Source organism: Cyprinus carpio, chromosome B7 (assembly GCF_018340385.1).
Source record: "Cyprinus carpio isolate SPL01 chromosome B7, ASM1834038v1, whole genome shotgun sequence".
Taxonomy (NCBI): domain Eukaryota; kingdom Metazoa; phylum Chordata; class Actinopteri; order Cypriniformes; family Cyprinidae; genus Cyprinus; species Cyprinus carpio.
Genome location: NC_056603.1, coordinates 17,923,145 through 17,941,083, shown reverse-complemented (window position 1 = coordinate 17,941,083; position 17,939 = coordinate 17,923,145). Strand labels below are relative to the sequence as shown.

Here is a 17,939-nt window from a genome sequence, read left to right as displayed (position 1 = left end):
CAATAAAGAAAACACAACCTTAAAACATCTGTGTTTACCTGTGAATAGGTGGTGGTTGTGCTTTCTCAGTTTAAGTGCACGCTCATGGAGTTTCCTGGCACTCTTCCTAGACTCAGGACACAGTCTGGTTCTCATGTTCTTCACACCCTGCTTACTGTCAGGATTCAGGAACACCACGATAGGATACCACTGAGCATAGTTCAGCCGATCCACTGCGTTAGGAGTAATGTCCAACACTGCATGTTTGTCCTGCAAAACACATACAAAGACACCTCTCAAGTGTCCAGCTATATAACATGCTGTACCACAATCCACCTGCAGGAGGCAGTAGTGCAATTCAGAGATAGTGCGTTCATGCATAGCATTTTGTGCTTTTGTATGTGTGAGTGAGATCTCACCCGGTCGATTATCTGTTTGATAGTGTGAAGGCGTATGATCCCCGAGCTGCGCTGGTCAGTGCCGGCATCTCTGGGTTCACTCTCTACACAAGAGAAAACATAATGCATAGTAGCGCCCTCATATACTTCCTGTGCCCCCTCTCATGCAGCACCTCAGCATCTTCACCCCTCAAAAGCATACAGTGAGGAGGCAATTCAACATGGATGTGCACATGCACCCGCATACACAATATATGAGCACCTGCAGACTGTTCCATATGTGTAACATCAATGTGGTGCGATGCATATTCATTTACTACAGATATCCAAATATGAATATTCATTAAATCAAGTGGAGGAGCATCTGTACACCACAGGTCTGGAATATCTGAAGAACATTTAACATTAAAGAGTGCAACTAGAAGAGGGTAAAGCTAGTGTGTTTTGAACTTTAGGAGCCACTGATGGCCCCTGACATCAATACATTATTGAGACAGTTCACCCAAAAATGAATATTCTAGCATCATTTATTTTTCCTTATATTATTCCAATCAAAAAGAAAATTTCTCTCCTTCTCTCTAAAATCTCTCTAAAGTCAATGGGGACCAATGGTGAGTAAATGATGATAATAGATATTTCATTTTTGGGTGAACGATTCCTGTAAGACAGGATCTGCCTGCATCTGTATCCTTTACTATATCGTGGTTCTAAAATAGCAGCAACTACAGGAAGTCTTTTCAGCAAAAAAGAAACACAAAAAAGCCCAAAGAATCACAAAGTAACACAGGAAGCAGGTGCTTGGGATGGGGGAAATCAATGAGCAATGTGCCTTCATCTCCTTTCAAGCATGACTGAAGGGTTGGGGGGTTGGAGCTGTCGATAGCATGAACACATCTTGGATTTTTTTCATCGTTAACATTCCAAGCCGTGTCGATTTGGTGTAACTAAAATAAGGGATGCCATAATAATGCACAGCCTCTAGTAACTATGGTTACTGATGGAGTGAGCTGATGTGACTACTGTATGCAACGTACTTTCCCTTCCATCTGGGTGCTGTGTCTCTGAAAAGCAAATACAGTCATACAGGAACAATGTTATGTAAATAAAGCCAGTGGCCACTCATGTAATCAGTTTACAAGCTGAATTTTAAATGCACTACTGAAACTGGAGAGCAGGACTGCTCAAGTGTGACTGTTCAAGTATGCTGCACAGGTAGGTGGATTAGAAAATTGAAGTGCTGAGTCTTATCAAGGCATGTGTGTTAACAAATGGACACTCACTTGCAAGCTCAAACAGGTCAGGCACCTCTCTCCCCAGTTTATCTCGTGCCACATCTGCGATCGGCCCGAAGATCACAACAGGTCTCAGGAACCCAGCTACAATGAGAAAAAGACAGCTCTGGTATAGTTTAAACAAAACAGAAATAGCTATTATCAGATTACTGAATGACCGATAGTTAAGTTCTAGGTTACAGTTTATTTTAAGGTGTCCTTGTTCCAGTGTAATTATACATTTAAGTACTGAGTTATATTAATTAATGAGTAATACATGTACTTAGGGTTTGGCTTAGGGTTACTTGCATGTAATAATGAATAATTTTTTGTTATTATAATAGTAAGTACACCTTAAAATGAAGTGTTGTCAAGTTCTATGCTATGTCTAAATAAATTAAAAATAAAACTAATTTAAATGCATTTTAAATATAATTGAATTTAGATGTCAGAATATTATTATATACAGCATGAAAAAATATATATTCTTTTTGAAATTTGTATTATTAAATTATTAGTGTTTTAAATGTAAATTTAAGTGCTCATTAGATAGAGGAAAAGGTCATTTAAATTGTAAAAAAAAGGGGGGAAATTAGCATAAACTATTACATTAACAATATCATTATCAATATGCATCCAATATTGATACCCATAAATTACAAAAAAGCAATAATAAATTAAATTCTCTAATATCGCCTAATAACTGATATATTGTGCATCCTTCTCTAAGATACAGACATACCTTCTCTAAGAACCACCCTCTCATACGCAGGGAACTTGGTCTGAACAGGCTGAGCTGACAGATCTTCTCTGCTCTTCCGCAGGTTCCTCTTTGAACTGCGCAGACCTCTGAACCTCCAGAAGTCAGCTCGGTCACCGCCTGTAGTTTTGGGGAGTGTATACTGTACGCTTGATAACTGCTCCGCCCTGACGAGAAGATGGCAGAACAAGCTTTAGTTAAAAATATATTTAATTTTGATTCTCTCAAGGATTATAGACCTGTATAGAGATAGCCATGCAATACAGAATATTAAAAAAAGGAACATTTATAGTAATCTATATACAGTATGATCTACTAATCTGTATACTCTGAATATAATGTCTACAGCAGGTGTTTGTGTACTGCTGGTGCTTGACTGAGTGATAACCTGTTCTTGTTGGGAATGATGCCTCTTTCCACCTCCTGGTGGTTTTTCCCAATGCGGATGGCCAGCCAGGAGCCCAGTTTGCCGTTGTAGAGGGTGTCTACCACTCTGAACACCTCTCCCTTATTAAAGCTCAGCCCATATGGAGACTCTTTCTCATACTCAAAGTGTGTTCTGATGTAGAAGGAGTCGCCCACATCAGACTCCACTATCCGCCGGTACACTAGAGAACATGGCATAAATTAGATGGTCAACAGGAAGTGATGAGGAATAGCTTTATAATAACATTTTTCTTAGAATGAAAGAATTTTACTTAACTAAACAACAAAGCAAGTTATATAAGAAAGGGATAACACAGTCAGGCTGAAATTATTAAAATAAAGACAGATAAGGTGATCGTGCCCCCAATGTGAAGCAGAAGGGTCTTATATCACCTTTAATAACTGGCGGATAGTGCATTATCCCACTTATTATAGAAGTACTTACCAAATAAATAAAGAAATGGACATAAAATGTCAATTCAAATTGAGGAGGCTGGAGCCCACTAAGGGGCCTCAGCAAAATTCCAAGGGGCCTAATAAAGCAACTGAAGATACACATAAAAACATAAAATAAGACATTAAAACATTCAAATATATAATACGATAAGAATCTTGGAATCAAAAAGAAAAAAATAAACATAGGCAAAAAACACAGGCAAAAAAGACCAATAGGTGAAAAGCGTATGCATCTGCTCACCATCTTTCTTCCTCTGAGCCAGGATGGTGACCTCTTCACCTCTGGGCAGATCGAGCAGGAACAGCACTGCTTCCTCACGAATGATGTTTGCAAAGTCAACATTGTTAACCTATTATCAGGAGGGCGTGCAAGAAGAAAACAGGCTTTAGATCTCTGCGGTGAAATACTTTTAACAATACACTGTTTATTGACAGTGGAAAGAGAAATAAAGAGAAGGAGAGAGAGAGAAAATCCACCTTTTCTGTTTCTACTTTATCTTAAAATCACAATCTAGAGTAGAGGTGAACATGCAGTCACCTCTGACAAAATGGAAAGGGAAAAACAATGAGCTGGGAGTCTCGCTGTGGGGCAGGGCCTGGAATCTGAGGAGTGTGTGTTTGTGCAGCAGGGGCGGGAACTTTCATACACGCGTGTGTACAGTACGCATACTGCTCTGGGACTTGTGTGGGAGAGAAACAAAACTATCCATGTATCATTAAAATGTGCTCAGTGGTAAACAACTCTAAATGAGCCTGACTTAGAGTCTCTGTATTACACATAGCAACTGACAATAGCATAAGACCACTGGAGGCTTGAGTTAAACAATGAACGCCATTGTGCGGCCGAAGGCTAAACAAAGGAAAGCTGGAAACAGAGGAGAGACAGGCACTGAGTCAGAGCAGGAGTGTGTCATGATTATTTTTGCCCACAGCCACAGGGGTCACACAGTGTCTGCATATTTTTCTGAGAAAAAGTGGGATGTTACACCGTGTTACAGCATGGAGATTAGTCAACAGCAGCTGTTCAGTAGAAAAAAAAATAAATAAATTAAAACACATGCTTTCTTAAGATTTCTTTGATATGATTAAGCATGCTACTGTATCTGCTGCAAATGTGATGTTTTCACACAATGAATGTCAATGATTTCAAAATGTAGATTTAAAGGCAACAAATAGAACTGAAAGAATGACAGTTTGGCTCCAAATTGTTTGAAATTTGAGTATATATTATAAAATAAAAGAAAAAAATATTTTTTTTAATGTTAGCTAAATTAATTTACTTTTATGACATTTTGTTATTTTTAACAAAATTCTACACATTTCAGCTTTAACTAGGCAAACACTAGCAGGACAAAATATTGATCCTTACAGGGGCAGTTCATCAAATTGAACACAAATTAATGATATTTTTTATCATAACACAAATTAAGATATTTTTTGATGAAATCCGAGAGCTTTCTGACTAGTGTTAATTTCATAAACAAAGACTATGACGATAAATGTTCGTTGACGAGTTTTTTCCCATGACATAAGACGAGACGAAGATGATAATAAGGTCAATAAATGATAACTAAGACTATATCAATGCAATTTAAATGCAATTCAAAAAGATAAAAACGTTACCAAAAAACAATTTTTTGGTCAAAAAAGGAGACAAAATGTTATTGCGGACTGCTCCCCATGCCTCTACTACGCTAGCGGTTGCCAGATATCAAGAGTTCTAATCCCCGAATCAGAGCTTCACTGTTAAATTGATACATTTTCTGCCCGGTGTTTTACTTATTTTAAGCAAATCTCATTGCGGAAGTGCCCCCGCTGATGATCTGAAAACACGTCAAACAAGCTGGAGTTTAGCGATCTAAATGACAGTGTCACTCAGCCAGTCTGTGTTCTGTCATGAGATCTTCACTGTATTGTTTGCGATTGTTATCACTGAATACATGCACTTACTCAACCACTGTTGTATTAACAGAGAAATTGGCTATTGCCATTTGGAATTACTAATTTCACTGTTATAATATTTTTCATTTGTTTTAGCTGTTTTCATAATGTAGACAGAGAGACTGCATAAGTCTTTGGTATTAAATTACATAATAAAAAGCCTAGCATAAATCAGTACAAAAGAACAATTAATGTGTCCATTGATTTGTGCTAACTTGTGAAAGTGCAATACCTGAAATGCAAAAGTAAATTTCTCAAATGACAAAACATTACGATTATAATTTTGCAATTGTTCTGATGAAACCTGGATGTGCTACACCTTGTTTACAAGCAAAGGAATGTGTTGTGGTACTCTTGAAAACGCACAATGAAGACAGGCATGGAAGAGAAGAAATAGTTGAATAAAGTCATTATTTTGGTTTTCTTAGTGCAAAAAATGTATTGTTGTAGCTTCATAAAATTATGGTTAAACCATTGATGTCACTTGGACTATTTTATCAATGTCTTTACTACCTCTCTGGGCCTTGAAAGAGTGCAGGCTGTGTTGCTGTTTATGCAGGGAAAGAAAGCTCTCAGATTTCATCAAAAATATCTGTGTTTTGAAGATGAACGTAGGTCTTACAGGTCTTAAAACTGATGCTAGATCCATATCGTAAGACCTCACTTTTAAAGCCTTTAAAGATGTTACTTGTATATAGTGGTGAATGTTAAAGACAGTCCTCACCCTGAGTATCTGGTCTCCCTCCTCCAGGCCTTCCTTTGCAGCAGGACTGTCTTCCAGCACACCAGCAACAAAGATCCCCACATCATTTCCTCCTGCCAGCCTCAATCCTACACTTTCACCTTTCTTAAATTTCACCAGCTTCATACTAGGCCTGGTAACAGAGAATAAAACTGGCTTAGTTTTTAATTATCTGTACACATGCATCTGTACAATAATACAGAAATTTTACTTTGCTAGTAAATTCAAGTCACTAGAAAAGGCACTTGGGAGCACAATGCGAGTACAGAATATACAACAACACTGACCGGAGGATGCTGTCATCATGAGTGACACTGGGCACAGGGGCGTCAGAGGGGCTGACTGGCAGGTCAACATCAGGTTGCCCAGGTTGTGCATACACTGGTTTCGGCTCTAAACACACATTTCGGTTAGACTCTGACCATGATGTAATAAACATATTTCAAGAAAAGGCTCTAAACAGGTGATAAATCAGCACAAAAAGAACACGCAGAACCAAACCGAAGTTAGGTCAGATTGAGGCATTCCAGAACAGAATGGAGTAAACAGCAGCACAGTACAGAGAGACAGCTAGAGGAGAGAAGAGGTCTGATTTTGATCAGTGGAAAGGTGGGAGTAGGAGTAGGAACAAGATGGGCGTTTTCCCCAAGGAGGTGAGGAAGAACATTGGCTTACACGCTGTTTTATATACACACAAATATTATGTAAATTACATTATTTTGCCTCACTGTAAAATATAGTTGAACAGTCACATTAAAGAGAGCATTGAATACTCTACCAAATCAAAAATACCTTTCTTTTATGTAAAAAAAAAAAGTCAATCAGTGGAAATTGATGGACATCACAAAAGTTTGTGGAGTTTGTAGTACTATATAAAAGAGGCAAAATTTGTGTCTAATACTGTTGCTATTATTTTATTAGAAATAGGGATGTTCATTTTGTTTATTTCTCCTAAACGAAACTCATTAACCGATTATTAACCGTTAACAGACAAGATTATTTTAAATTTAAATTTAAATAAATTAAAAAGGAAAAGTGTCTGTGACCCGTTAAAAATACTATCATGTGTTTTCCGGGGATTAAATTCACATGGTCATCATATCACATCACACACCTGCAGCGCTTCTGCGAGCAGAGAAAAACATAATAAAGCTAGGCTACATACAGTGCCCTCCACTAATATTGGCACCCTTGGTAAATATGAGCAAAGGCGACTGTGAAAATAAATCTGCATTGCTTATCCTTTTGATTTTTGATCACTTTAGAAACTGTTTAACCGATTGTATAAAATATTCAAAATTCTTATGGTCGGTTAATGGTTAACTGGTTAAAATGAGCATCCCTAATTAGAAGTCATCTAAAAATGTTTAGAAACATGAGAACATGACTTAAACTGTTAACTTAAACATGCAAAAATATTGTAGCATTGGTTGCTTGATCAATGTGCTCGATAAATTGTTTCATGTGCCAATTTAGTAAACAACTCATGGAAAAGAAACATGCATTTACATTGGACTCCAAAAAAAAAAAATAAAACAACAAGGTAAAATTGCCACATCATATAAAAAGTTGCCACACGCCACTGGACTAAGGGAGATGAGTCAAAAGGAGAGCAGAAGTAAAGACAGAAGGACAGTTGAAAGTCTGGAGGTGACAGTCCAACCTGGCAGTGGAGGGATCTGTTTGTCCCCGGGCTGTTCTGTGGGTGGAACCAGAAGGGCATCTTCCGTCATCTTAACTGGAGTGGATACCGCCGCTGGTTTGGAGATGCGCTCTTCCTCGCGACTCCTGTGGCTACAGAAACAAAACAAAAAAAGCACACAGTTACAAACTGAGCCTGGATTTGTCGTAAGTAGTTGACAAATAACATGGACATTAACTTTATTTTACAAAATCAAGATTTTAGGCTACACTGTATAAGGCAAAGATTATTTTTATGTGTGTATTAAATGACCACTTATTTGTAATCACCTTGTTACATGCATAAACAGCTAAAAGATAGGCTAGATACTGAAAAACACTATCAAACACATAAATATTATTTCCTGTTCGGCAAGTTACTAAAGACCTCAAAAACATTGGTTGATAAGATTTTGATCAGCACATATACAAGTTTCTGAGGACAAGTCAGACATTATATTTGTTCTATTTGAATATGAGCGCATCCTGAAGGAAGAGTGTGTAAAAAATAAATGCTGAATAGAAACAAAACAGAAGGATCATGAACACAACAATACTTGAAAACAGCAGAGATAAAGATTGCTCATTAGACAGCACCAGATGGCAGTGCTTTAGGTCAGACTGCTTAATTTTTCTCTTGCTAAAAATTAGGACAGATACTAGAGCTTCTTTTAAAACTGTAAACATGAACACAACTCACAGATATGTAAAATGCTTTGAGGCATCACAACTTCTCTCTGTTGCACATTCTAATTTCTGGATGTGTACAGACACAGAAAGCTGAAGAAGTGTATGATGAGTTTAGGATCAGGACTGCACTCTAGAATTATGGGCAGATTTTAGAGTCACATGGCTGGTACAGTATGACTCAGACAGGAAACAGACCGCACCTGAAATATTAATTTTTCTCTTCAATCAACAATTAGCATTATTGTGCTAGCTGAATCAGTAAAAACAAACAAATTTCTGCCGAGAAATTACATTTTGTCAGAACAAAAAAAAAAAGAGACCTTGTCCTTGTTGCCTAGCAGTGTACTTTATCTTAAATCTCTTATGTCCTGGACATGCGCAATAATACACTGCCGCACACAGACACACGCACACACACAAAGGCCTACATAAATCCCAGGCTCTCCTTTGCTCTGTTGGTTTTCTCTGTACTAACACATCAATCACACACAGGCTAAATCCTCCACTCACATTCTCCTGCGTTTGTTTCTCATGTGACCTGTTACAATCTCACTGAAATGCTTCTATGTGCATTTGTGCATTGAACCTCTATAAAAATAACCCCTTTTAATAGTGTGTATATAAATTATATATATTATGTGTATAAAAACACTTTTTTTCCGAAATGAACACTTTTCTTGTGACTATTTTCTTGAGATTATACAGCAAGAAAAGTCATTAAACTGGTATTTCTAATACAAGTAGGAAAATATTGTTTGTTTTACGTATAATTACAACAGGTGAAGTTATTTTGTAAATATGCAAAATAGAACAGGCTATAAATCTAGAAAACCTATTACATCACCACGTTTGAGTCTGCAAAAAATACAGACTGCTCACTGCAAACACAGTGGTTATTACGCCACACACAGCTGGATCCAGCTTCCAGAATATCTTAAGAACATAAAAAATGGGTTAATCTTTCATTTAAAATTATTCATTAACACATTATTTTAAAATTTAAAATATACACAAAATACTAACGCATACATATACACAAATTAATCCATTGTTTAATTAAAATTTGTCTTATTTTTAGTTTTTCTTTCCTTTTGTTTCTTCTTGATTTTAATTGATTTAATCCATTTAACCGATTCATATAGGTTAATCTTTCTTTCCCCAAGCAGTTTTAAATCATTGAATTTAAGCTGATTACTTCTTATTTTCTACATTACGCTTCTGTAGAGCACTCTGAATTACCATTGTGTATGGGATGTAAATCCAGGCTATATAAATAAACTTGCCTACCCTATAACCTAACACAGAAACAACACTGAATCAACACACTTAAGTACTCTTGAGAAACTTTATGTAGAGGAGATAGATTAAAAAGCTGACAGCTCAGACAGAGGAGAGAGAGTGCATCTCTGTAGCTTGTACAGTGCAGAAAAACTCATCTGGTGATGCAAATTTCAGAGGGAATTGTGTTGTCTCTTGTGTGCCAAGGTTAATGAACACACATGCAGGAAAATGAATTCAGGCCCATTTCTGCATAACAGCCTTGACACCCACTGGCAGTTTCCACAAACACACACACATACATACAGAGCTAGTTGCCTCTGCGCTACCAGCTCAACGTGACAGAATGCATGCTAATTTCACTACAAGCACATTGTAATGCACCACATCAAATGCATTAAAAGTGCATTTTACAAACTAAACTGTCCATATAGAACACAGGACCCACACATTAAAATGACTATGACAAAACTGTACAAAAAACACATTCACAAACAACAAATCAACCTAATATCCATGCACTCAGACTTAATCTACAAAAACTATCCACTGTGTACAGAGCACAGCACTTACAGCGGGAGCATTCTGGTGAGAAAAGAGCCCCTCAGCCTGTGTAGAGACAGAGCAGTTATTCAACAGCGAGTGAGTGATGCATGGCTCTGAGATATTAACCTGGCTCACTGACAAACAGGTTCATCATCCCCCAAAATGCCTCCAAATCCAGCAGTCCAAGTCCAGTAAAATACTTTTGAGACCATCCATTTTTGTAGTGGTGCTGAAGGAGGACCCTAGAGCATTCCCATGTTGCCCAGTCCTGTTAATCATCCAGATAGTGAAGAGAGACGAGCCAGTTTATGTTTATACAATGTGGCTTGATTAAATCAGTTCACATTAATAATTGTTTAGTAATAACTGTATTGCAAGGCTTTTATCAATAATACATTAAAAACAGCAATATTGTGAAATATTTAAACAATAACTTCTATTTAAATATATATTATGAATTGTCTTTGCTGAATTACCAGCCATTATTCCAGTCTTTAGTGTCACATGATCCGTTAGAAATCATTGCAGATTTCATGCTCAAGAAACATTAACATCAACATCAAGAAACATTATCAATGTTGAAAACCTGCAATACATTTTTCAGGATTTTTTGCAGAATAGAAAGCTCAGAAGAACAGCATTTATTTGAACTCTTTTGTACCATCATGAATGTCTTTACTTTCACTTTTGATCAATTTAATGCATCCATTAAAAAAAAATATGTTTAAATATGTGCAAGTCTTAGTTCCATCCAAGGTTTCATACTTATCTTAGGGAGTTTTCCTTGCCATTATCAAGTTTGACTTTACTGGGGGTCTTGCTAGGCACTGTAATCTTTTTTTGTAAATCTGCTTTGGAATTGGAACAATAAGAAATGTGCCATAAAATTAAACTGAAAAATTAAAATAAAAACTGAACTGACTTTAGCTCAAGCATCTTTATATTCAATATCATTCAGTGGAGATCAATGATTCTACAAATATTACAGACACTGTCCACATGTGCAAAGCAGACTATGTACACACTCACACACGCTAGAAATTGCTACAGCTGTGGCAGTTTTCTGAGACTTGAAAGGCATCAGTGTCTTGTTGAGGTGAGAGAGACGATAATGAGGTGTAATCTGAGTTCAGATATTAAGTGAGCTGCTGCTGTAGACAGACAGGTGGAGGATGTGTGGGGACGTGGGGTGTGAAATTTCATTAAAATACAGCCTGCGGCAGTGTGGGGATGTGGGATGTAGCGAGCAGCTGCTTTAATGCCATGAAAAATGGCGTATCCTCTGGGAAAGGACCGGCACCTTGTGACATTATCATCTTTTTCATCCTTGTCTCTTTACATACTCACAGTCTCCTGGAAACACCGTCTCGTGCTCTTTCTGTCTTACTTCCATCTTATCTACAAACATTTCCTTTGGCCCCCATCCACCACTTACAAAAATCAACAACTTAAAAAAAGTACCACGCCAAAAAAACATAACATAAAAAAAACAAAGACATAGTGGAGTAAATACAAAAATAAAACAAATAAAAATAAAGATAACATCCAGTTTTATTTAGGGCTGTCTATCCATTTTAAAATCACATGAATTATGTGAAACTCTGATTAATCAATCAACTTTTAATTGAACAATTAATCACATCAAAATGAAGATAAAGATATTACTGAGACTCAAATCATAAAACAGATAAAAAACAACAACTACTACATATTTTGGTAAAAACTGTGGTTACCACAATAATTTTTGGTAAAGGACTAGTGTTTATGTATGCATATACATTATATTTGTGATGCACCAAGCCAGTTTACCTTACTTCCAGTAAATAAACTTGCCATGTCATGTTCTCAGGTGATAAATTAAACTAGTCACAGTAAAGTTATTTGACAACAAGTTGCCTCTAGATTTTTTTTAACTTAACTAATTTGACACATTTGCTATGCTAAAATTACTCCGCACGCACACACATACATAAACTATATGGTATATGAGACAAGCTTCATATGTCCAAACCTTTGAGATTTTTACTAGTCTATAGCATCATACAACAGATATCCAAACACTGATTCTTGTACTTCATTGTCTCTTATACAAACATACACACAAAGAACACTGAAAGAAATCATCAGACCACTTGCTGTCAACACTTCTCACGTCTACAGTGCTAGAACACATCTACTACGTTAGTTAAGACAGCTACATGAGCTCAGCTCTACTGTTGTGTCAAACTGAGTTAGGGTCAGCCAGCTCACTGCACTATGACCAACACTTACACTCTCCTGTGACTGCAAGCAAAAGAAAACGAAGAGAAAAAAAAAATATATTTCACACAAATACAAATCAGTGACAGTAAGTGTAATATTTCTTAAAGCTGTAAGTGTGCAAATCAATCCTATCTGCTTCACTGATTATTCTGATTCATACGATTAATAATAACATTTAAAGCAGGCTCAGGAGTACCTTAAAATATCTCTTAGGACCAGTAATCAATCAGAGCACTCTTCTGTCATTAGGCAGATCGATGCAGCTTTACTGCTCTAGCTGACATCTGAACCTGCTAGTAGCTGAGATGTGACCAGCAGTGAGACAATCCATAGCGTGACGTTAACCATGGGTGTGAATTAAGGGGCACTAATGGAAAAGTGAAGGGATATTTGAAACTTGAGGAGGTTTTGTTTGGTTAAAGTAAGCATTTCTGATGTCTCTTACCTGCCGTTGCTCATCTGCTGTGGAGAGTGGCTGGAGATGTCGGAGGGCTCTGAGCGTTTGTCGGGGGAACGGGATCGACTGCGACGGGTGCGCTCATGGGAATGATCTGATGTCAGTGAATGAATTTCTGAAATGTCTGTTGAAACAAATCATGATCTCCAAGTTTGAATTTAGTCCAAGTTGACTTACTTTTAGAAAAAGACAAAAAAAGGAAAATAAAAAGGACAAGAAAGCTATGTAATGAACATGATGCAAAATATAAAGTCTTAAATTAATGTCTGACCTTAAATCTAATCTTAGATTCTTTTCAGATGTACATTTTTAACTAGGATTATCTCACCATCTCTGTCTGAATTAGCTGAGGGAATGCTATCGTCCATATCTGGAATGTTTAGGAGTGTCCCCCTCTCATCTCTCTGCACCACCATTTTCAGCTTGCCTTTCGATCGCTCTATAAGCTTCTTTGCGTCTATCAAAGACAGATTCTCAGTCACTGTGCCATTGATCTACATGAAGAGGAGAGGGAGAACAGAAAGAACACCATTTTGTGGATGCACTATGGATACATAAGCCTGCCATTTTGCATAATACATCTTAAAAATGACAAGGGTCTGATCAAATAATATAAGCCAGGTATAAATTATGTTCATAAATTAACCATTTTTAAATTATAATCTCTCCTAGCCCTCTGATTAACCCTGCAGACAGCAACATGCAAATAAACCAACAATATACACTACTGTTCAAAAGTTGTTAATGTCAGCATGATTTTTGTAATTTTTTGGAAAGAAGTCTCTTGTGACTCCTCACTAAGGCTAAATTTATTTTGATTTAAAACACACAAAACATTAATATTAGAAAACACTATTACTGTTTAAAACAAATGTGTTTTTTTTTTATATACTTTAAAATGTAATATAAAAGTGTTATTTATGTGATGCAAAGCTGAATTTTTACCAGCCATTCAGTATCACAGAATCCATCAGAAATCAATCTACTATGATGATTTGGTGCTTATCATTTGATTCTTATAATTATCAAAGATGAAAACAGTGGTGCTGGTGCTACAATGTGAAAACATTTTTTTCAGGATTCTGTGATGAACTGATAAACAAAGTTAAAAGGAATAGAACTGATTTGAAATGCCTCTTTTGAACAGTTTAATGTATCCTTGCTAAATAAAATAATTTCTTTAAAAAAAAAAAAAATGCATGGTACTATATATGCAGCAGCAAAAAAATAATAATAAATAAATAAATATAATAAAACTATGCTGTCCCTGATTTTCCATTTGCAGAGATTTGCAAAAAGTCTTCTGGCTTTGTGCTCTATGCCCTGCAGTCTCACTCCAGTGCTCTCTGGGATACGCTCTGTTCCACTCAGTAAGCTCTAGCCTCATTTAGCTGATGACGGCTCATAAACTCACATGGAAATGTCAAGTAATTTCCCTAATTAAACAATTAATAACTTGGTGTTAGAGATCTTATTCAGCCAAAACTAGTCGGTCAGTTAATACTTTTTATATTCTTTAGTAGAAATTAAACAGTAAATACATAAAGGTAGAAGCTGAAGTATATAATATAATAATATAATGTAAACATTAAAAATGAGGATGAAAGAGGTTTAACAAGTTTAATTTTGAGTGTGCTTAAAGTTACTGTACCTAAAGGTACTGTAAGTGCCTTTATGGAAATATCCCTGAAAGATATAAATACCTAAGCTGCGATATCACACTCATCTGACCTAGTCTTCATGAACAAACAGTGACCACAAGCAACTGTCAGATTCTTCATTCAGCCGATGAGAAGGCACATTCTGCCGGTCAATCATTTTGAACGTTCACAGTGGGCAGTCCATATATGGGAAGCCAAACGCTGAGAACATGATAGATTAACTTTGAGTGGTTTTCATTTAGTTTAGAGGGAGTCAAATGTCCACAATTTCTAATCTGTAAACAATGACTTAAACAGCCAAACATTTTTACAGAAATATCAAGACAAACAACGAAGGGGCAAAAAACACTGGTGAAGCTTTTCAGGCCAAGTAAGGGTACCAGCAACTACCGCTGGCACAGTTCAATCCAGTTCTCTTCTTTTCTTGAAACCATCTCTGATCCATCCCAGACACCACTTCTCATACCTTCAGGACGACGTCTCCCTCTTGTATGTTGCCATCACGGGCTGCAAGGCTCTCGGGAGAAATATCCTTTACAAATATGTGGCTGGCCAGACGCAGGCCGTATTCTGTGCACAACAGAAAGTACACACAAGAATGAACAATAACAGACATAATCCACTTGAATTAATGAGTGACTGATAAATCTGGCTACTGAGTAACTTACTACAGCTTTGTTCTTGTTAAAAGGACCCTGTGGGTATTTCTGCCAGTAGACTAATCATAGCTATTAGCTAATGTACAACAGCCTGCATTACACCTGTTTACACATTCTAATATGTTTGCCAAGCCCTCTTTTGAAGCCATCAGTAGTAATTAAGAGGTTTGTCCTCCAATTTTTAACAACTCCACCCACCTTCATTCTTGCGGGACTTGACAAGTGTGACTTTGGAAGGTCGTGGCGGGACGCTGGATGCAACTGATTGTCTGTCTGAGCGTGCATGTGCTGGTCCCTCATAATCCTCCTCCTCAGTGTCGTCCTCTTCCTCTCGCTCTGACATAGTCTCTCTGTCTCCCCCTCGACTTACAGGAATCTGCACCTTCCGCTTTCTGCGGATAGTCTGAACAGGCAATATATTGACATTTCAACCAGATGAATAAGATTTACATTCTAAAGGTAATAATAGAGTATATTAATATATAAACACACAAGGGCAATAGCCAATCATCTGATATATACCATTATTACACAGCTCTCTAGAATACTTCATTCTGATTGGTCAATGCATTTTGTGATCAAATGAGGCCATTAATTGCACTCAGAGTCCAAAATAAAAACATAATTAATTATATTACATATTCATATGTTTTGGGGGAACATCTGAGTGTGCATATTATTTTTTTCATGTATCTTCATTTAAAGTGTGGATTTATCAATTATGTCAGTATCAGCTGTGAATGTGTGTATCCATATCATTCGTATCACAGAAACCCTGAAGTACCGATCAAACTCTGTGCTAATAAAAATCTAGCTCTAAAGGTCATGCCTCTTCAGAGAGGACAAAAAAAACCAGAAGGTGTCTAGACACTGACTAACAGCTCCTGTACACTCACAAAGACAAATACTCTGCAGTACAGCAGTCTGGCTCCCAGCGTTCCTCATTGCTTAATGTAAAGCTCAGTCATGACTGATCACCTCCACGTCCTGCCTCCCTCAAGTTCTTCCATCCTCCATCACATCCCACTACTCACATCTGTAGCCCAGTTAAGACTCAAGGTTGTACAGGACTGATGCAACGTACGAGGGATGATGCTGTGTTGTTAACTTACAATTTTGGCATTCTTTCCACTTTTTCTCAGCTGCTGAACTGCGTAGGCATGCTCCACATTGTCCATGGAGACACCGTTTACCATCACCACTCTATCATTCTCTCTGCAGACAAACAATATATATTTTTGTGAAGAAAATAAAAATCTAAATGATTTCTTAACATAAATATTTTAACAAATATAGATTTTTTTAAAACTGTTAGTTTAAATCGGTTTAAAATGTTGAATATCCTAAATATTAAATATCTTACTGTAAAAGTCCTTCTGCTGGTCCCCCTTTGAGCACATCTGAGATCACTATAGAGGTCTCTCCACTCTGGAAATGAGGGTTGTCACGGCCCCCTGAGATGGCAATTCCAAACCCGAAACCTGGCGCCTGCAAAGGACATGAACATACACGGTGTAGAGTGAGCACATCTCTGAATAATTACATTACATTAGATGGAACAGAATGATGAAGACCAATATGTAGGTTACTCTGTGTGTGTGTGTGTGTGTGTGTGTGTGTGTGTGTGTGTGTGTGTGTGTGTGTGTGTGTGTGTGTGTGTGTGTGTGTGTGTGTGTGTGTGTGTGTGTGTGTGTTTGTGTGCGCGTGTGTGTTATGCGTTTGCAATGTCTGGCAGCTTTTCAGTCTCCCAGGTGTCTGAAGCTCTGAGCTCTCACTTTTGCACTCAAGCACAATAACAAAGCAATCACAAAGAAAGGAATATGAGACTGAAGATGTAGAGAGTGACAGACAGACTCCAGACAGATGGCCAGAGGGCAGAGCTCTGTTTAGAGCCTTTCCTGATGTCACTGGGCATCCTCACATACACACACTGGTCTGTTCTACCTCTCTCTGCCATCCAAACCATCTGGCCTTCCTTTAAACACAAACAGCTATAAATCATAATAAGAGCCTGAGTAGGTGAGGAGCACATATAATCACAGGGGGAAAGAATACAGCCTTGTTTATTTTGTGGATAGTAACAGAGGCAGCTATGTAATACTGTTAGCCAGGAGCGGTCTGACACAGCTAAAGAGATTCCCAAATAAAAAGCCCCCAGTAAAAGGCTTAGTGCTCGTACACCTGTTATCTTGTCTAGGCTGTTAGTACATCAAAAATCAGGTCACAAGTGGGACTGACTGAACTAAAGTGTTACACAGACATCAGGTTATGAAACCAATCCAAGATGTATGTGAGTGACCACAATACTCCAGCTCTTACAGAAGGAGGGGCTTAATAATACTGTGCCCAACTGACCGTTGCATAATCTCTGTCTCGTTTTCAGACTCTGGTTTTGATAGGTTTTAGCCTAGGAACATGCAGGAAGAGGAAAAGGAACAGGAAGTGGAGCAGAGCAGGCATTTTGTCCTCTCACACACTGCTTCCTGCCATCTGGGCGATCGGCTATTGTGTACACAATGACCACACATCCTGTAACTAGCCATCCCAAAAGAGAAGAGAGAAGAGGGAGGAAAGAAGGACAAATAGAAAGGGATGCACTAATATTAATATTCTGGTTATTACCCATAATACACATACGAGCGAATAATTTCCATGGCCAAAATCAACATAAGATACTACTTAGATGCTACGCATTAGATACAAAAAAACAAACTTATATATATCTCTCACTAA

General features: G+C 37.5%; 1 protein-coding gene across 13 annotated transcripts in view; it reads right to left on the bottom strand.

The window, feature by feature from the left end:
- tjp1a (tight junction protein 1a) overlaps positions 1-17,939 on the bottom strand; it is a 105,590-nt gene that overhangs the window by 14,999 nt on the left and 72,652 nt on the right. For 8 of the 13 annotated variants that reach the window (XM_042727642.1, XM_042727645.1, XM_042727646.1 and 5 more), the window contains 17 exons: positions 16,570-16,694; positions 16,319-16,421; positions 15,405-15,609; positions 15,014-15,117; positions 13,215-13,380; positions 12,875-13,010; positions 10,195-10,230; positions 7,637-7,767; positions 6,261-6,366; positions 5,956-6,106; positions 3,532-3,640; positions 2,797-3,016; positions 2,391-2,575; positions 1,658-1,753; positions 1,412-1,438; positions 399-481; positions 39-249 (listed from right to left, as the gene is read on the bottom strand). In XM_042727642.1, coding sequence (XP_042583576.1) covers positions 39-249; positions 399-481; positions 1,412-1,438; positions 1,658-1,753; positions 2,391-2,575; positions 2,797-3,016; positions 3,532-3,640; positions 5,956-6,106; positions 6,261-6,366; positions 7,637-7,767; positions 10,195-10,230; positions 12,875-13,010; positions 13,215-13,380; positions 15,014-15,117; positions 15,405-15,609; positions 16,319-16,421; positions 16,570-16,694 — 2,194 coding nt within the window. The remainder of the gene's footprint in view (positions 1-38; positions 250-398; positions 482-1,411; positions 1,439-1,657; positions 1,754-2,390; positions 2,576-2,796; positions 3,017-3,531; positions 3,641-5,955; positions 6,107-6,260; positions 6,367-7,636; positions 7,768-10,194; positions 10,231-12,874; positions 13,011-13,214; positions 13,381-15,013; positions 15,118-15,404; positions 15,610-16,318; positions 16,422-16,569; positions 16,695-17,939) is intronic. The other 5 variants (XM_042727647.1, XM_042727648.1, XM_042727654.1 and 2 more) reach the window with 3 other exon arrangements.